This window comes from Piliocolobus tephrosceles, chromosome 20, assembly GCF_002776525.5.
Source record: "Piliocolobus tephrosceles isolate RC106 chromosome 20, ASM277652v3, whole genome shotgun sequence".
Classification (NCBI taxonomy): Eukaryota; Metazoa; Chordata; class Mammalia; order Primates; family Cercopithecidae; genus Piliocolobus; species Piliocolobus tephrosceles.
This window is the reverse complement of record NC_045453.1, coordinates 43,907,781-43,926,874: the sequence shown is the minus strand read 5'-3', so window position 1 is coordinate 43,926,874 and position 19,094 is coordinate 43,907,781. Positions and strand designations below refer to the sequence as shown.

The window sequence follows — 19,094 nt, the reverse complement described above, 5'->3', positions numbered from 1 at the left end:
TGATTCATGGGAGGAGTCAAAATTTCAGCATTCACAGGAGTTTGGAAGAAGTTGATTCCAAGCCTCATGGATGACTTTTGAGGGTTCAAGACTTCAATGGAAGAAGTCACTGTGGATGTAGTGGAAAGAGCAAGAGAACTAGAATTAGAAGTGGAGCCTGAAGATGTGACCGATAAATGTCGTGATAAAACTTGAATGGATAAGGATTGCTTCTTATGAATGAGCAAAGAAAGTGGTTTTTTGAGATGCTATCTACTCCTGGGAAAGATGCTATGAACATTGTTGAAATTTCACAACAAAAGATTTAGAATATTGCATAAACTTAGTTGATAAGTTAGTGGCACAGTTTGACTCAAATTTTGAGAGAAGTTACGTTGTGGGTGAAATGCTATCAAGCACCATCACATGGCCGGGTGCAGCGGCTCATGCCTGTAATCCCAGCACTTTGGGAGGCCGAGGCGGGCGCATCACCTGAGGTCAGGAGTTTGAGACAGCCTGGCCAACATGGTGAAACCCTGTCTCTACTAAAAATACGAAAATTAGCTAGGCATGGTGGTGTACACCTGTAGTGTGTAAGGTGGTGTTCACATCTTTTGTGAAAGGAAGAGCAGGTTAATGTGGCATACTTCATTGTCTTATTTTAAGAAATTACCCCAGCCATCCCAACCTTCAGCAGCCACCACCACATTGATCAGTTGGCAACCATCAGTATTGAGGCAAGAGCCTCTACCAGTAAAATGATTGACTCACTGAAGGCTCAGATGATTGTTGGCATTTTTTAGCAATAAAGTATTTAAAATTAAGTCATACTTTTTTTTTTTTAGACATAATACTGTCATTGCACACAATATAGTGTCAACTTTTTTTTTTTTTTTTGAGATAGAGTCTCACTCTGTCACCCAGGCTGTAGTGTAGTGGCATGATCTTGGCTGACTGCAGCCTCCGCCTCCTGGGTTCAAGCGATTCTTCTGCCTCAGCCTCCCGAGTAGCTGGGACTACAGGTGTGTACCACCAAGCCCAGCTAATTTTTGTATTTTTAGTAGAGACGGTATATCACCATATTGGCCAGGCTGGTCTCAAACTCCTGACCTCGTGATCCACCCGCCTCAGCCTCCCAAAGTGCTGGGATTACAGGCGTGAACTACCACGCCTGGCCAACTTTTTTTTTTTTTTTGAGACAGGGTCTCACTGTCACCCAGGCTGGAGTGTAGTGGCACAATCATGGCTCACTGTAGCTGCCAGTTGACTTCCTGGACTCATGCAGTCGTTCCACTTCAGCCTCCTAGTGTGCTGGGATTACAGGCATGAGCCACCACACCTGGCCTTAAACATAATTTTTATATGCACTGGGACACCAAAAATTTGTACAGCTTGCTTTATTATGACATTCACTTTATTGCAGTGATCTGGCATGGATCCTGCATGCCTATGCAGGATCTCTGAGGTATGCCTATATTTTAAATTCCCAGTCCAGTAGTTGTAACATCTTTGCCATATCTCAGTCTGGTTCTGATGTTTGTTCTGTTTCTTCAAGCTGTGCTTTTTTGCCTTTAGTATACCTTGTAATTTTTTGTTGAAAGCGGAAGATGATGTTCTGGGTGAGAGGAGCCGTGATAAGTAGGCTGTTGGAAATGTGGGAGGTGTGGGCAGGGGAAGCCCTCTATAGCTCTGTGAGTAGTTCTCAGTCTTTTTTGAGCCTGTGCTCTGGGCTGGGAACCAAAAGTGCTTCTCAGTTTCCTCCCCAGTCAGCTGGGACAGGGTGGCTAGAGGGTGTGAAGTTAGGTATTTCTCTTCCCCCAGGTGAGTTAGGCTCTGATTAAATCCCAATAGGTTAAGCTCTGATAAAAATAACTTCTCCTGAGGGCAGGTGTTTACTAAGAACACAATGCTGTGTTTTATTTTAAGACGGTTCCTTTTCCCCTCTTCCAGCTGGAATCAAGAGGGGAGTTTTCTTTGAAATTCACTGTGAGAGCCTGGTCCAACTTCTGGAGGTAAACCTTGTGGAGTGGAGTTTTATCCTTAGACTTGAGCCTTCAGCAGTTCTTCAGTTCTTCAGGGCTTTTCCCCCTGGATGCTGGTTCCCACAGAGGCTCTGCTCCCGTGTGCTGTGATTCTCTTACTCTCCAAATTTGAGGGCAGTGGTTTGCCTTGTTATCTCATGTCTTTTACGGAGCTACAAGAGTTCTTGATTTTTCAGTTTGTTCAGTGGTTTACTTGTTAGACTGGAGGAATGACTTCTAAGCTTCTTACCTGCCAGACTGGAAACCAGAAGTCCTTCGATATGCTGCTGTGATCTGGGAAATTCCCCATTATTGCTTCTTTAAATATGTTCCTCCTTTATCTTTTCCTCTTCTGGACTCTGAATATGGATGTCAACCCCATTACTTCTTTTTTTTTTTTTTTTTTTTTGTCTTTTCTTTTGCTTCTTTAACGAAATCCTTAACCAGTCCCTGACATCATTTGTCAAGCGCTTTATTTCAGTGATCATGTGTTTAATATCTGGTAATGAATAAGAGATGCTTCATAACTACTCATTCCAGCTTCCAGGCTCCTCCATTACCTTGGAGGCTATTTCTTATGGTTTTTCTTCCGTAACAGCTTTATTAAGATACAGTTCATATACCTTACAATTCACCTATTTAAAGTGTACAATTCACAGGCTCCTAATATATTCACAAAGTTGAACCATAATCAATTTTAGAACATTTTGTTAACCCAGAAAGAAGCCCTGAACCCTTTAGCTGTTACTACCCAAAACTCCCTATTCCTACTGCCCATGAATTGACTTCTGCCTCTGTAGATTTACGTACTCTGGACATTTCACATAAATGGAGTCATATAACATGTGGCCTTTGGTGAACACTTTCTTTCACTTAGCATAATGTTTTCAAGATTCATCCATATTGTAACATGTATTAGTATTCCTAAATATGGCTTAATATTGCATTGTATGGATAGACCACATTTGGTTTATCCATTCATCAGTTGATGGACTTTTGGGTTGTTTCTACCTTTTGACTATGCACATAAATGCTGCTTTAAACATATGTATACAAATTTTTGTGTGGACACACGTTTTTATTTCTCTGGGTGTAGATCTAGGAGTGGAATTGCTGGGTCAAATGTGACTCTATTTTTAACTTTTTGAAGAATTGCTAGACTGTCTTCCAAAGTGGCTGTGCCGTTTTACATTCCCACCAAGCAGGGTATGAAGATTCTGATTTCTCCACACATCTTTGCCATATTGTTGTTGTCTTTTTTATTATAGCCATCCTAGTGAATATGAAGTGTAGTATCTCATTGCAGTTGTGATTTGCATTTCTTTGATGACTGTTATACTTTAAAATTCTTGTCTGTTTGGTAAATTAAGTGTGCCTTTTCCTGTAATAGCTTGTTTAGTTTGTTATCCTTTTGTTTTCTTGCACCCTTTTTTTTTTTTTTTTTTTTTGAGGTGGATTTTTACTATTGTTGCCCAGGCTGGAGTACAGTGATGTGATCTCGACTTACTGCAACCTCTGCCTCCTGGGTTCAAGCAGTTCTGCCTCAGTCACCCGAGTAGCAGGAATTACAGGCACTCGCCACCACACCCAGCTAATTTTTGTATTTTTGTTAGAGACGGGGTTTCATCATGTTGGTCAGGCTGGTCTCGAACTCCTGACCTCAGGTGATCCACCCACCTCAGCCTCCCAGAGTGCTGGGATTACAGGCATGAGCCACAGCACCTGGTGATTTTCTTGCACTTTTAATTTACAGGTCTTGATTTTTTTTTTCCTCTGTGAGCTCATACCCCCTTAGTGTTTTCAGCACCTTTGCTGGCAGTTTACACCTGGGGGAGAGAGCAAAAGCCTGGTTCCTAGCTTTTGACCCTGTCAGCAAGTTTAGTAAAATAGGAGGTTCTGGGCAAAACCACTTCTCATCCTCTCTTTTTCCCACAATCAGCCACCGTCTTCTCTCAGGGAACCTCCCAGGACCTCTCGCCCAGGTGCTGCTTTTGATCTCCCCCTGGTGTTGCTTCCTAGGGCTGTGGGATGCTCAGGGGCTGCCCAGAGTGATGTCCACCCTCCACCCAGGAAGGCTCTAGTACTGCTCTGGTGTTACCTTCCAGCCGATACGTGGCTGGCAAAGTTGATTGGCAGTGATCTACCTCTCCCAGAGAAGTGCTCGGGGGAGGACATGGCTTAACCAAGCAGCCCCTGACCCATCTGTGGGGCAAGCCTTTTTCTGCCCTCTCTACTCTGCTGCCTCACTTGTACCCAGCCACCCGTCACCTCCCCAGGCTTTCTCCCAGCCTTGTGTTTTGCCTTCCCTCTCATGTATGGAGCGTCTCTCAGATGGGCTTGGAAGGGGACCAAGCAGCCCACCTAGCTCTCCATTTTGTTGAGAACTAGAAGTTTAAAGAAACTCATTTAACATTTTTTCACACTTATTTGACATTGGGATGCTTTTTTTTCCCCACACTTTGCCATTCAGCAAATGTAAGTCAAGTACATAACATACGCCAAGAGCCGTAGCATGGGTCAAACCTGTAATCCCAGCACTTTGGGAGGCCAAGGCACGCAGATCGCTTGAGCTCAGGAGTTTGAAACCAGCCTGGGCAACATGAGAAAACCTCGTCTCTACCCAAAAAACACAAAAATTAGCCAGGTGTGGTGACGTGTGCTACTCAGGAGGCTGAGGTGGGAGGATCGCTTGAGCCTAGGAGGTCAAGGCTGTAGTGAGCCATGATCATGCCACTGCACTCCAGCCTGAGCAACTGAGTGAGACTGTCTCAAAAAAAAAAAAAAAAAAAAAGCGGGGTGTGGTGGCTCACGCCTGTAATCCCCACACTTTGGGAGACTGAGGTGGGCAGATTATGATGTCAGGAGTTCAAGACCAGGCTGGCCAACATAATGAAACCCCGTCTCTACTAAAAATACAAAAATTAGCCAGGCTTAGTGGTATGTGCCTGTACTCCCAGCGGTTCAGGAGACTGAGGCAGGAGAATCGCTTGAATCCGGGAGGTGGAGGTTTCAGTGAGCTGAGATGATGCCACTGCATTCTAGCTTGGGCAACAGAGTGAGACTTGATCTCAAAAAAAAAACAAAAAGTGCCAAGTGCTATTCTAGCAGGGGATGTACTGTGAACTAAGACAGAGTAGGTCCCTGTCCTTAGGCAGGGGACATCCTTGAGCAGGGAGCTGACATTAACTAGCTCGCCAGGCAAATAAGATTACATCATGCAGAGTGAACGTGGGGACAGTGGAGGAGTAGCGGGCAGGAGCACTGCTCTGTGGGGGTTCAGGACAGCCTCTCTGAGGTGGCAGCACTTGAACTAAGTCCACATGGAGGAGCCAGGGTGATGAAGGGTCAGGGTGGAAGGCCCAGGCGCAGGCCGTGAAGCAGGAGTTAGGTTGGTGTATGTGGCTGGAACCCAGTGATGGCAGAGGGAACAGGTTGGTGGCTAATGAGGCCACTGGGGTGACAGGGGCCAGATCCTGCAGGATCCTGCAGGTCATAAGTAAGGAGTTTGAACTGCATTCTGAACATGTGGTAGGAAGCCATGTCGGAGTTTTGCTCAAGGGAAGTGAATTTGTGTTTTTAGAAGGCTCTGGCCTTTGTGTCGAGAGTGGATAGTATGGGTGTAAGATTGGGAGCAGAGAGACCAATGGGAGGCGGTGGATCCAGGCAGCATTGGGAGTGGTTTACACTAGAGTGGGAAGAAGTTAGGGGGCTGTATAACTTGGATGGAGCTCCCCAGAACTTACCTTGAGACATTAACCAGATAATGAGAGTATTCTGTGCAGTAAGTAGTTCAGTGGCTGGTGTTTCAGTTATCTGTTGCTGCATTATAAACCACTCCAAAACTTAGCTGCTTTTGATACCTGTATCTTTTTTCTGATCCTGTGGATTGACTGGGTACTACTGGGTGGTTCTTTACTTAGTAGGCTGAAGGCTGGGGTCACTCGTGCTGCATTAACCTGGGAGCTGGTTTGGGATTAGAATGACCAGGAGAACCTCTCTTCCTCCAGAGTCTATCTCCCTGTGGTCTCTAGTCATTAACTGGTCTAGCTGGACTCCAGGAGGAAGAAAGTGGAAGCAAGCCACCAGTTGTCTTAAGACCTAGACTCAAAAGTCCCAGAAAGTTATTTCTGCTACTTTCTGATTGGTCAGAGCCATTCACAAGGTCCCCACAGCTTCAGGGGGAGGGGAAATTTTTCCTGCCTTTTGGTATGAGGAGCCACTTACACCTGTAGGGATGGAGGAATTACATACCACACTTTTCAGTTTTACCTTGAAACTGACTTTAAGCCTTGGAAGAATTCAAAGTTGGCCTTTGAAAAGTTTGGTGTCCAGTTTGGGAAGGTATGAAAGCAAATTATAATGGAAGGAATCTTGCTCTTTTCTTTTAACAAAGTTATTTTCTAGGTTAACAGCAAACTGATTCTACAAAAACAACTCAGGTTTTTAAACTTCATCCAACCCTTCGCAAACAACTTTATAAATGTGCCTTTTAATCTTCCATCTGATTTCTTCGCTATAAAGCCCTAATTGCACATGTTCTGTTAGTACATGACTGAGATCCCTGGAGTGGCAGTCACTGAAGAACAACATATTTCCAGTCCAGCTCTTGGAGTTTGAAAGGAAGTACGTAAAATCCACCACGTCTGTTAGAATACCTTCCTAGGGAACAGAGACCGCCTCCTCACTGAACCCCTGAGAGGACCTCTGTGCTACTGACATTTATTTTAGGGATGATATTCTACATCGCTCCCATTTTTGTCGAATATATTCACTAGAAAAGAGATTATATTAGTCTGTTTTCACACTGCTGATAAAGACAGACCTGAGATTGGGAAGAAAAAGAAGTTTAATTGGACTTAGAGTCCCACCTGGCTAGGGAGGCCTCAGAATCATGGTGGGAGGCAAAAGGCACTTCTTACATCGTGGTGGCAAAAGAAAAAAGAAAGATGCAAAAGCGGAAACCCCTGATAAAACCATCGGATCTTGTGAGACTTATTCACTACCATGAGAACAGTATGGTGGAAACTGTCCCCATGATTCACATTATCTCCCACTGGGTCTTTCCCACACCATGTGGGAATTATGGGAATACAATTCAAGATGAGATTTGAGTGGAGATACACAGCCAAACCATATCATTCCACCCCTGGCCTCTCCAAATCTCATGTCCTCACATTTCAAAACCAATCATGCCTTCCCAACAGTCCCCCAAAGTCTTAACTCATTTCAGCATTAACCCAAAAGTTCACATTCCCAAGTCTCATCTGAGACAAGGCAAGTCCCTTCCGCCTGTGAGCCTGTAAAATCAAAAGCAAGCTAGTTACTTCCTAGATACAGTAGGGGTACAGGTATTGGGTAAATACAGCAGTTCCACATGGGAGAAATAGGCCAAAACAAAGGGGTTACAGGGCCCATGCAAGCTTGAGTTACAGCAGGGCAAATTCTAAATGATCTAAAATGATCTCCTTCAACTCCTTATCTTACATCCAAGTCACACTGATGCAAGAGGTAGGTTCCCAAAGTCTTAGGCAACTCCACCCGTGTGACTTTGCAGGGTATAGCCCTCCTCCTGGCTGCTTTCATGAGCTGGCATTGAGTGTCTGCAACTTTTCCAATTGCACAGTGCAAGCTGTCGGTGGATCTGCCATTCTTGGGTCCAGAGGACAGTGGCCCTCTTCTCACAGCTCCACTGGCAGTGCCCCAGTAGGAACTCTGTGGGGGGCTCTGTATTGCCCTAGCAGAGATTTTCTATAAGGGCCCCGCCCCAGTTGCAAACTTTTGCCTGGGCATCCAGGTGTTTCCATCCATCTTCTGAAATCTAGGTGGAGGTTCCCAAACCTCAATTCTTGACTTCTGTGCACCCTCAGGCTCAACACGAAGTGGAAGCTGCCAAGGTTTGAGGCTTGCACCCTCTGAAACCATGGGCCGAGCTGTTCCTTGACCCCTTTTAGCAATGACTGGAGCAGCTCGGGTGCAGGGCAGCAAGTCCCCGGGCTGCCTTCTAGGCTTCCAGGTCTATGATGGGAGGGGCTGCCATGAATACCTATGGCATGCCCTGGAGATTGTCTTGGGGATTAACATTCGGCTCCTTGTTACTTATGCAAATTTCTGCAGCCAGCTTGAATTTCTTCTCAAAAAATGGGTTTTTCTTTTCTACTGCATTGTCAGGCTGCACATTTTCTGAACTTTCGTGTCCTGTTTCCCTTTTAAAATGGATGCTTTTAACAGCACCCAAACCACTTTTTTTTTTTTTTGAAACAGAGTCTTGCTCTGTTGTCCAGGCTGGAGTGCAGTGGTGCGATCTTGGCTCACTGCAACCTCTGCCTCCCAGGTTCAAGTGATTCTCCTGCCTCAGCCTCCCAAGTAGCTGGGATTACAGGTGTGTGCCACTATGCCCGGCTAATTTTTGTATTTTTAGTAGAGACAGGGTTTCACTATGTTGGCCAAGCTGGTCTTGAACTCCTGATCTCAGGTGATCCGCCCACCTCAGTCTCCCATAGTGCTAGGATTACAGGCATGAGCCACCATGCCTGTCCTTCAAGTCACCTCTTGAATGCTCTGCTGCTTAGAAATTTCTTCCACCAGATACCCTAAATCATCTCTCTCAAATTCAGAGTTCCACAGATCTCTAGGGCAGGGACAAAATGCCGCCAGTCTCTTTGCTAAAACATAATAAGAGTCACCTTTGCTCCAGTTCCCAGCAAGTTCCTTATCTCTATCTGAGACCACCTCAGCCTGGACCTTATTGTTCATATCACTGTCAGCATTTTTGTCAAAGCCATTCAACAAATCTCTAGGAAGTTCCAAACTTTCCCACATTTTCCTGTCTTCTTATGAGCCCTCCAAACTGTTTCAGCCTCTGCCTTATACCCAGTTCCAAAGTCATTTCCACATTTTCAGATATTTTTTCAGCAACATCCCACTCCTGGTACCAGTTTATTATATTAGTCCGTTTTCATGCTGCTGATAAAGACCCAAGACTGGGAAGAAAAAGAAGTTTAATTGGACTTACAGTTTCACATGGCTGGGTAGGCCTCAGCATCATGGCAGGAGCGAAAGACACTTCTTACAGTGCAGTGGCAAGAAACAAATGAGGAAGATGCAAAAGCAGAAACCCCTGATAAACCGTCAGATCTCGTGAGGTTTATTCACTACCATGAGAACAGTATGGTGGAAACTGCCCCCATGATTCAAATGATCTCCCACCAGGTCCCTCCCACAACACAAAGGAATTAAGGGAGTACAATTCAAGATGAGATTTGTCTGGGAACACAGAACCAAACCATATCAGAGATGTATTTCAAAAATTCTGTATACAGTAGTAGTTGGCCCCAGTGACTCTTTGGGTAACAGAGTGATCATATAATATGACCCATGTGTGTGTTACCTACTTGATACTAGTGCTGGTTAATGTTTAGTGAATGGGTTGAAGGCATAATATAGACAAAGTGAAGCCTAGAGAAGCTGCAAATCCAGTGTTCAATCCTGCATCTCTCTCACTCTAATGAGTTAAAAAAATTTTTTAATGATTTCATAATTTTAAAATTACTATTTTGATTTTAAACAGCTGGGGTTTTTTATGTCTAGTTTTATGCAAAGGTGTCTACAAACTTTGTATTGAAGTTTGAGCTTTCCAAATAAGTAATACAAAAAGACCTACTTTTTCATGCATAAAAATATGATACTAATTATACGGAAATTAACCAATCCTCAGAGTAATTTTATTTCTTTTTTTTTTCTTTTTCTTTTTCCTTTTTTTTTTTTTTGAGACGGAGTCTCTCTCTGTCACCCACGCTGGAGTGCAGTGGCACAATCTCGGCTCACTGCAAGCTCCACCTCCTGGGTTCACGTCATTCTTTTGCCTCAGCCTCCCAAGTAGCTGGGACGACAGGCACACCTGCCACCACCGCCGGCTAATTTTTGTATTTTTAGTAGAGACGGGGTTTTACCATGTTAGACAGGATGGTCTCTATCTTCTGACTTTGTGATCTGCCCGCCTTGGCCTCCCAAAGTGTTGGGATTGCAGGCATGAGCCACTGTGCCCGGCCTGAGTAATTTTATTTCTATATAACCAGTGTTTCTTTCTCATAGACTTCCTTGCCATCCAGGAAGGGATTTCGACACCAGACCACCAAGTTTTTGTATCGCTTGGTGGGATCAGAAGATATGGCTGTGGACCAGAGTATTGTCAGCCCTTATACCTCTCGGATCTTGAAACCTTATATCAGGTATATGGAGAACTAGAGATGTGATGTCAGGTGTGTCATGAGAGATAATGATTGTGGTTTCTGTGCCCTGTTCTCCTGTTGGAGAGAATAAAGATCGCAAACTGTGAGCAGCATTGGCAAGGACTGACTTCTGTGCTTCACCTCCAGTTTTGTCCTTTGCTTGTTTCAACTCTACTTTTTTGCAGAGAACATGGTCCTTTGAAAGAAACTTAAAAAGCAAGAATAAACTAACTGAAAGATTGCTTTGTGATTATCATAATCATTATTTTATTATTATTATTATTTTTTGAGACAGACTCTTGCCTTGTCACCCAGGCTGAGGTACAGTGGTGCAGTCTTGGCTCACTGTAACCTCCGCCTCCGGGGTTCAGAGAATTCTCTTGCCTCAGCCTTCTCAGTAGCTGGGATTATAGGCATGCACCACCAAGCCCAGCTAATTTTTGTATTTTTAGCAGAGACACAGTTTCACCATGTTGGCCAAGCTTGTCTCGAACTCCTGACCTCAAGTGATCCGCCCAGCTTGGCCTCCCAAAGTGCTGGGATTACAGGCGTGAGCCACTGGGCCCGGCCCTCATTATGTTATTTTAAATACTAAAGTTGTATATTTTTAGTAGTCTGAAGTGAAAAAATGTGAAAGACGTCTCAGTTGAGCCGCCGTCTGGACTGGATGTGTATATGAAACAGTTTCCAATAATGAATCTCATCGTCCAGGCAATGAAATGGAAGCTGAGCTTGCTAGAGAGGTCCCACAGTGTCTGGCACTGTAAATGAGAGCACATTATTGCACTCATTGCACTACAACTGCCCTGCAGCTCCATGGTCACCCTCACCCTCCGTGCCCGCACCACATTCATGGGCAGGCACAGTGAGAAGCTGTTTGTGAGCCTGCTCCAAGCTCACTGTCTCTGGTATTCCCCAAATGCCCCACCAAGTTGAATGTTCCCTCTTCTGGCCTCCAAGGCACTGGAGATGCATCCTCATGCCTGACTCCTCGGGGTGAATCTGATGCTGTTTCTGTTTCCTCACTTTGTTCATGAAGGCACCTGGCACAGTCCCTGGTGGGTACAGAGGGCTTTAGCCTGATGAATGTTCAGAGTGAATTTTAGATTTCATACATTAAAGTATAGCTGTAATCAAGCCAGCTTCGTGTGAAACAGTGCAGGTTACTTTAAAGTTTCAGGCAGACCAAAGAGTTTATATGAATCAAAAAGCTAGGAATAATACCAGGTATTTTTCTTGACTTGAATTTGTTTATCTTCTGTGGTACCGGAGGCGTGATTATGAAACAAAGCCACCCAAACTGCAGCTCCTGTCACAGATTCGTTCCCACCTGCACAGGAGCGACCCTCACTGGACGCCGGAGCCCGACGCGCCTCTCGATTACTGTTATGTGCGGCCAAATCACATCCCAACGATCAACTCCATGTGTCAGGAGTTTTTTTGGCCTGGTATGTTCCCCCTCCCAAACCAGGCAGGTCATTTTTCTGTACAGTCCATTCTAGCAATTTTTAAAATTAGTTTATGTGATATCCTTAAGATTTTTATTTATGATTTCATTTAGTTTGTCTCTGCTAATGTAGAAATACTAAAATACAAATACCTCTTGTTTTCCTAAAATCTAGAAGAAGCCAGCAATAAACAGTGTTTTTGTTTGTTTCTCTTCCCTGTTTGTCTCTGCTTCCAGAGTAAAAGATTCATCCTGTTTTGCTTCTGCATATATTTAGATACCAGGTAATGTCTATCAAAGATACACAGACTGGTAGCTTGGGCGTGTTTGGACACTTTTGTTTTTGGCTTAATAATTCTTTATGTTTATTTAGCTGTTCCTTAGAGAGTGTTAGTACAGCCAGAAGGTGTTTTTTAAAAGCCAAATACCCTGATCACAGACTTTGAGAATAAGGGTAGACCCAGTATAATTTGTCATTTTATCAGGCTTAACAAAATTGCCTCTGAAGACCAAAGTCATTAATTAAAGGAACACATTTTCATTGCTAAATATAAACTGTTCTTTGTGGATCTGCTTTCCCATGCTGCCTTGAAACCTAAAGGAAATAATACATACCTTTCAGATGTTAGATACGATTTCATCAAGATTAGAGCTGTGTCGTCTTTATTGTCACATAATCACATAACCGTGCACGTGGTGGCAGAGCTGCACTCACTCTTTTGGGAGTCATATTGAGCCAAAAGTAACATTCTGGGAGCATCTCCTGCTTCCTGCCCTTATGTTCGGTGCCTTCCATACATTATGCATAGGACCATATTTTACTTATTTTTTGTGAAAGGTATCGTTTGTACAAAAGAGCTTATAAATCATATGTGTGTGGGGTAAAGGATGTGATAGAACACGCCTGGGGGATCTTTATTCAACCCTGTCACGTCTAGGTGTGCTCTTCATGTTACGCATTGCAGGAACGGAGTCTCTGAGACATCTTGAAATGTGCCGAGCCACACATGGTAGAGGAGGCTGAGTTCAAAGCCAGCTGTGTCCAATTCTGAACCTGTGCACTGCTACCTGCCCTATTCTGCCACTCTTCTTTTAACATATGTACTTAGAAAATACTATGTTAATTTCAATGTTTTCTAAAATTCACTCTTACTTTTATGATCTGGATATGTGGTATCTATGTTACCTCCAGTTTTGGTGGTTTTTGTTTTTTTAGCATGCAGGTGTAGCCATATGTACCTGCTGAACAGCTTGGTGTTCCTTAAGTCTCAAAGGCATGTGGTTTGAGTCTCTGATGGTTTGTTTTCTTAGGCATTGACCTGTCTGAGTGTCTGCAGTACCCAGACTTCAGTGTTGTTGTTCTTTATAAGAAAGTCATCATTGCCTTTGGCTTCATGGTTCCCGACGTGAAATACAATGAAGCTTACATTTCATTTCTCTTTGTCCACCCTGAATGGAGAAGAGCAGGAATTGCAACTTTCATGATCTATCATCTGATTCAGGTAAGTTGTCTATGTTTATGATTTATCACCTGTGTCTGGGCTCCCCTGAACAACCTGGAGGAGGAATGAAGCTAAGCTAGCCCTTCCCAGCATGGCCCAATGGAATGGTTTCCTTGGAAACCAAGTGAAGAAAGCCAGTCATCAGCATTCATGAGGTTGTCAAAGCACACAGACAAAAATCTCCCACCCTGTAAAATAAGATTATTATTTAGACCCAGCTTTCATAGAAACCAGTTTGTGAACATGTGTAGTAAATAAAATGAGAAAACATCAAAAACAAGAGCTTTAGGGTAGACTATTCATATTAGTAATAGCTGCAGCTCTTAGGGTCATCACCTTCGCAACTCAGAGAAGTGAGGGTGGGACTATTATTTTTATATTTTAAAATGTTTGTAAACATTTTAGCACAACTGTATCAATAAGAATATATATATATATATATATATATATATTGAGAACAGGGTCTCATTCTGTCACCCAGGCTGGAGTGACACAGTCATAGCTCACTGCAGCCTCAACCTCCTGGGCTCAAGTGATTTTCCTGCCTCAGCCTTCTGGGTAGCCAGGACCACAGGCGCACACTACCATGCCTGGCTGATTTTTTGTAGGGACAGGGTCTCACTGCGTTGCCTGGTCTGTACTTGAACTCCTGGGTTCAAGCAATCCTCCCACCTCAGCCTCCCAAGTGCTAGGATTATGGGCATGAGCCACCGTGCCTAGCTACATATTTTATTATTGCTGATAGTTTTTAATTTTACTATCACTGTATAAGGCTGATATGAACCTTCTAAGATTTGATTCTAGTATTGAATTATAATTCATCCTTTGATATATTTGTATCACCTTTGAAGAAAACACACCATACACCAACATCAAAAAACATGCAAGGATTTTTTTCCCCTAGAGTTTTTTTAGTCAAATTTGCTTAGAAACTATTTGGTATGGAGGATTATATGTTACACAGGCAAGATTCCTTTTAAAGAGGAGATGAAGGTGATAAAAGTTGTTTCTCCAATTTTTAATGAAACTTGCTTAATAATTCCCAAATGTTGGCAGGAACCTTGAGAACCGTTTTCCTAGAAATTGCTTTCCTTCTTTCCTTAGGCGGTGACTGTGTAAACCACTCACTGAGTAATTAATATGTGCTACTTTGGGTGGTGGTTTTCTCTTGAGAGTTTCCCAGTTATTTCTACAGCACTCCCTTTCTCTGCCCCATCCCACCCAAGAGTTGATCTCTCGGTATGCGTCTTTTTAACCTAGGAGAGCACTTAGAGGATTTGCTGCCTTATCTGTCACTGGTAAGGGCCTGAAGACAGGACAGCAATAGTACTTTGTCCTTGTGTGTGTGTGTGTCCTTGGTGCCCAGCATGAGGGCTATACAGAGTCAGTCCCTGCTGAGTGTCTGCGAGGCCGGTGGAGGAGTGGTTCATCTTTGCAGGTGGGCACCTTCCCCTCCAGCCAGACCATACACCTGAGGGCCCAAACATAGGTGGCGCACAGTCGCTGGTACTCAGTGATGGCCACGGTGAGATCACGTATATTTGCAATCTTGCAAACACTAACATGACCCCTCAAAATTTGCTTTAAAAACTTACAAGATGCTCTTGTCCCTGGCATACTAGTAAGTGCTCTCTTGACCTAAAAATTCCTATGGATACACATGGAAGTTAAGCAGAGAAAGCAGGTAGCTATCAGATGATGGTCAACAGAGGAGTTCTTAGAGGCCTGAGATGACCGTGGGTTATAAATCTCAAGGACTCTCTCAACTTCAGTATTTCAGTGCCTTCTTTATTAAAAAGTAAGTTCTTAAATGATAGGACTTTTGGGACACCTTACTCTGTGTAGCTGATTAAATAATCTAAGGACTTGCCTTGTGTTGATAGAATGATTGTTACTCTTTTCCCCTAAGATTAGGTCAAAGCTGAATGTAGAAATCTCAGTTCCAAGAAGCTAATTCTGTCAGTTTTAGAGAGACAGAAGGTGGACTTTGGGATTCAGAAGGTCTATACAAGGGCCTCAGGTTTTATAATTACATTCTTAATATTTCATGTTTGTACACGTAATTTAGCAGGCTTAGTAAGGAATTTTTACAGGTTTTGGGGAGGTACAAGATAACATCTAGTTTTAAAAACAAAATTTATTTTGTTCTGTATTTATTCAAGGTTATCATAGTGTTGGGTATTGAAATGTTTGACATACTTAAAGGTAATTGAGTTATAAATAATAAAGCTGACAATAGTAATATCCCCATTGACCCTTTGCTTCAAAGAAAAATAAAAAACGCCCAAAATAGTATTGATTTCCTTGGTCTTGTGAACGTTTTGATCAGCAGCAAAATGTCATTCTGTTTCCAGCTGTTGCTAGGTGTTGCAATTTCTCAGCCTCAGTCTCTGATTTCTCCAGTTTCCAAAACTAACTGCCTACACTTAAAAGCGTTTCTTCACCTACTCATTTTCCCTCAGGCCTTTCCATTTTTATCTTGTATTTTTCCACTCTTTTGGCAGACCTGCATGGGCAAGGACGTAACCCTTCACGTCTCAGCAAGCAACCCCGCTATGCTACTGTACCAGAAGTTTGGATTCAAGACTGAAGAATATGTATTAGATTTCTATGATAAATATTACCCGTTGGAGAGTACAGAGTGTAAACACGCATTCTTTCTGAGGCTCCGACGCTGATGTGAATACAGCTCAAAGAGAAATGCATGCACTATTGGAGAACAGATCGTGGAACAATCACTAAAGGCAGTGATTGATTTCACAGGGAGTCCTAATCTTCTCTGTGATTACATGGTCCTTCAAACTCCCAACCAAAGTGAGAAAAGCGGCATGCAGTGAAATGAGCAGTGAGCAGCCCTTTAGCAAAATCATCCTCCAGTCCTGCCTGGAGATGCCTTCAGCCAGCATCCCAGACTCCACAGTTAAATGAACCATGTCATGGTCCTCCCTCCACCTGACAGTTTGTAAGAGTGAAAGAGCATCTAACCTGATGCTCTTGGAGAGAGAGAACCTGTCTGTCGTAACTTAAAGGATGAGAAAATGTGGTGTAGCTATTAAAGATTCATGCAGTCCCAAGAGGCACTGTCCTGTCCTGGGATGATGAGAGATTATGAGATGATTTCATAAACAGAATCCAACCCTGTGCCCAGCCATTGATATGTTGTCATTGAATCCAGGAGGATTTCTAGGGCACTGAAGTTTCGTTATTTCTTTTGCTGACCTTGGTTACAGTCAGAAAAAATAAACTAGATGTTTGTGTCTACATCTTCTACCTCTTCTGCCTATTAGCATCTTCCTGCAGGGACTTGGACCCATGGCCTGGGAGGTTGGTTTGGGATTGGGGTTGTTGGGCAGCCTGCCATTCACCTGGCCTATCCTGGCACTTCTCATGCCCAAGACAGTTGTTTCACAGGAGTGGAGGTGTGGGTGATGCAAGTAGAACCCTCTGTAGATGTACCCTGTATGGTCTGCAGGACTAGACTGTTGGCCTTATTTGTGGCTGTTGGAGATAGACTGTCAATCAGGTTGTTTGTGATACAACAAGAACATTTCCAAAAGTGTCAGGTGTTCTCAAATAAAAAGCTTTCTTTGCACAACCCATGGCCAGAGCTTCGATCTAGTCAGTTTGCTTTCAACCCCTCTTTAATTAAGATCAGTGGTTCTTAACTTTTTGGGACATGGATCACTTTGAGAATCCAAAGAAAGCTGAATACTCTCTAGAAAACTGTCACGCACATTTAAAATTTTGTATCAGGGATCTGTTGACCACAAGTTAAGAACATCTGTTCTAGAAGCTGTACTTGCAGCCATCTCGAATTCCTTTGTGTGAGAGAGAATGTGTTGAGCTCCCACATTAAGCCAATCTGGAAGCTGTTCAGTCATCTGGGGAAACAGTCGAGGCTCCATTTCATTTGTGAGAGGAACTATAGCAGCAGTGTCTTATCTATTTTCTTTCCTTTTCTTTACCTCCCACCCTGCCTCCCAAGAGTTTTCTGCCTCTTTGAAAGGTTTTTGCTGGCAGAATGGATTGTAACACCACGAAGTAAAATTGAGGAGACAACATTTCCACATATGTAAACCAGCTTGTGATTGTTGTATGTGAATGTCAGGCATTTGTTGTTGCAAAGGGGGGCTCAAATAATTGTCTCTATAACTTCAAGGAGCTGAGGATGGCTGTGATTGCTTTTACTGACTGTTTCACTTTTTTTTTTAATTTTGAGAAATTTTTAGAAACCCTTTTCATCTCTTTTTTCTTTTTTTAATTTTGAGAGGGTCTCACTTTGTCGCCCAGGCTGCAGTGAAGTGGCACTGGCGCGATCTTGGCTCACTGCAACCTCCACCTCCCACGTCAAGCGATTCTTCTGCCTCAGCCTCTTGAATAGCTGGGACCACAGGAACACGCCACCACGCCTGGCTAATTTTTTGTGTTTTTGGTAGAGATGGGGTTTCACCATGTTTTCCAGGCTGGTCTCGAACTCCTGAGCTCAAGTGATCTGCCCATCTTGGCCTCCCAAATTACTGAGATTACAGGCATGAGCCACCACACCTGGCCTATGAGATATTTTAATCATACACAAAGAGAATGATGCCACAAACCCCATCACCCATATTCAATGATTGTTGAAATTCTGTCTCATTTGCTTCATTTATCTTTTATTATTATTTTTTTTTTTTTGGTAAAATATCTTAAGGTAAATTCTAGATATCATGAAATTTTACCACTACTTACTCAGATAGGTATTTCTAAAAAATAAGGATATTTTCTTATAATTTCATGTTCATTATCAGTCCTTTAACAAGATGAATACGTTTGGAATTATCTAGTAGTCAACCTGTAGTCACACCTTTCGAATTGTCTTAGAAATTCCTTTTACAGTTGGTTTGTTGGATCAGCGGCCAAGCAGGGTCCACATAAGTGACTTACTGTCCTGTCTTCACTGCCTGTCCATCTAGAGTGCCTCCACCCTATTACTGCGCTGCCACCGACAACATCAGTTGTCCCGTGTTGTGTCCCACATATAGGTTGTCTGTTGCATCCTTGTTGTGTCTTTCGTGGGGCAGGACTGACTGGACAAAGTGAGGAGTGGACCTGTGCTTGTCTCTTTAGCAGAGAGTGGGGACAGCTGACTCCCTGCCCCACTCCAATCCCTGCTTGGGTGTTGGGGCAGGGCCATTTCCCAGGGATGGGCTTGGTGGCCCCTGTGTGTGGGGCAGCTGTTGGTTTTGATCTGCCATTCTCTCTGGCCCTTCTGAGCTAGCCCTGCAGTGAACCCTTAGCTAGTCCTCTAGAAGTGAGTCTCCACAGTGCCAGACTTGGGGCTGGGTTGCAGAAGAGCCGTGTTTTGGTGGATTTACAGTCAAAATTTACTGTGAAGTTTCAGAATATCAAGTAAGGAGGAAGCCTTGCTTTTTCATGCCACAAAAGCGAGAATGAGTTTTGAATGAGTTCTGACAAGCTGAAGAACTCTGCCTTCAATTGTGTGTTCCTGAGAGAGTCTGGATTGTCCCCTTGGGAGGTGGCCTGGAGTAGCCAAGTGGGCCTTCGGGATCCGTAGGGGGGTGTAGGAATTCTGGTTAATTATTGTCCATATTTACCCAGTCTTTTTCTCGGGAGGTTGAGCTCTATTTACAGCAGGATGTTTAAGAACCAGAAACATAATTTTAAATTTTCTAAAGGCAGTTAACATATTTTACATAAAGTTTTCATCACCTGAAAGCCACATTACCTTGGGACCTTTCCTGGAACTGTCTCCTGCAAGTGGCTTGGTGTCTTCACTACAGCCCTGGAGAGAAGCATCCAGGTTGACCCCACAATGTGGGGTTGCATTACAGTGTGGTTAAGGATATCCTCCAGGTATCTAACAGCAGGAAGTTGCAGTAAAAACATTATGTACCTCAGAACTGGGAATGGCCATGGG

The 19,094-nt window shown here is 43.5% G+C and overlaps 1 protein-coding gene across 1 annotated transcript in view; it reads left to right on the top strand.

Moving 5' to 3' along the window:
• KAT14 (lysine acetyltransferase 14) overlaps nt 1-16,772 on the top strand; it is a 45,417-nt gene extending 28,645 nt beyond the window's left edge. The window contains exons 7-10 of the mRNA XM_023217796.2: nt 10,092-10,228; nt 11,501-11,676; nt 12,987-13,177; nt 15,682-16,772. Of these exons, the coding sequence (XP_023073564.1) occupies nt 10,092-10,228; nt 11,501-11,676; nt 12,987-13,177; nt 15,682-15,855 (678 nt within the window). The 3' untranslated portion in view covers nt 15,856-16,772. The remainder of the gene's footprint in view (nt 1-10,091; nt 10,229-11,500; nt 11,677-12,986; nt 13,178-15,681) is intronic.
• The last annotated feature ends 2,322 nt before the right edge of the window (nt 16,773-19,094 follow it).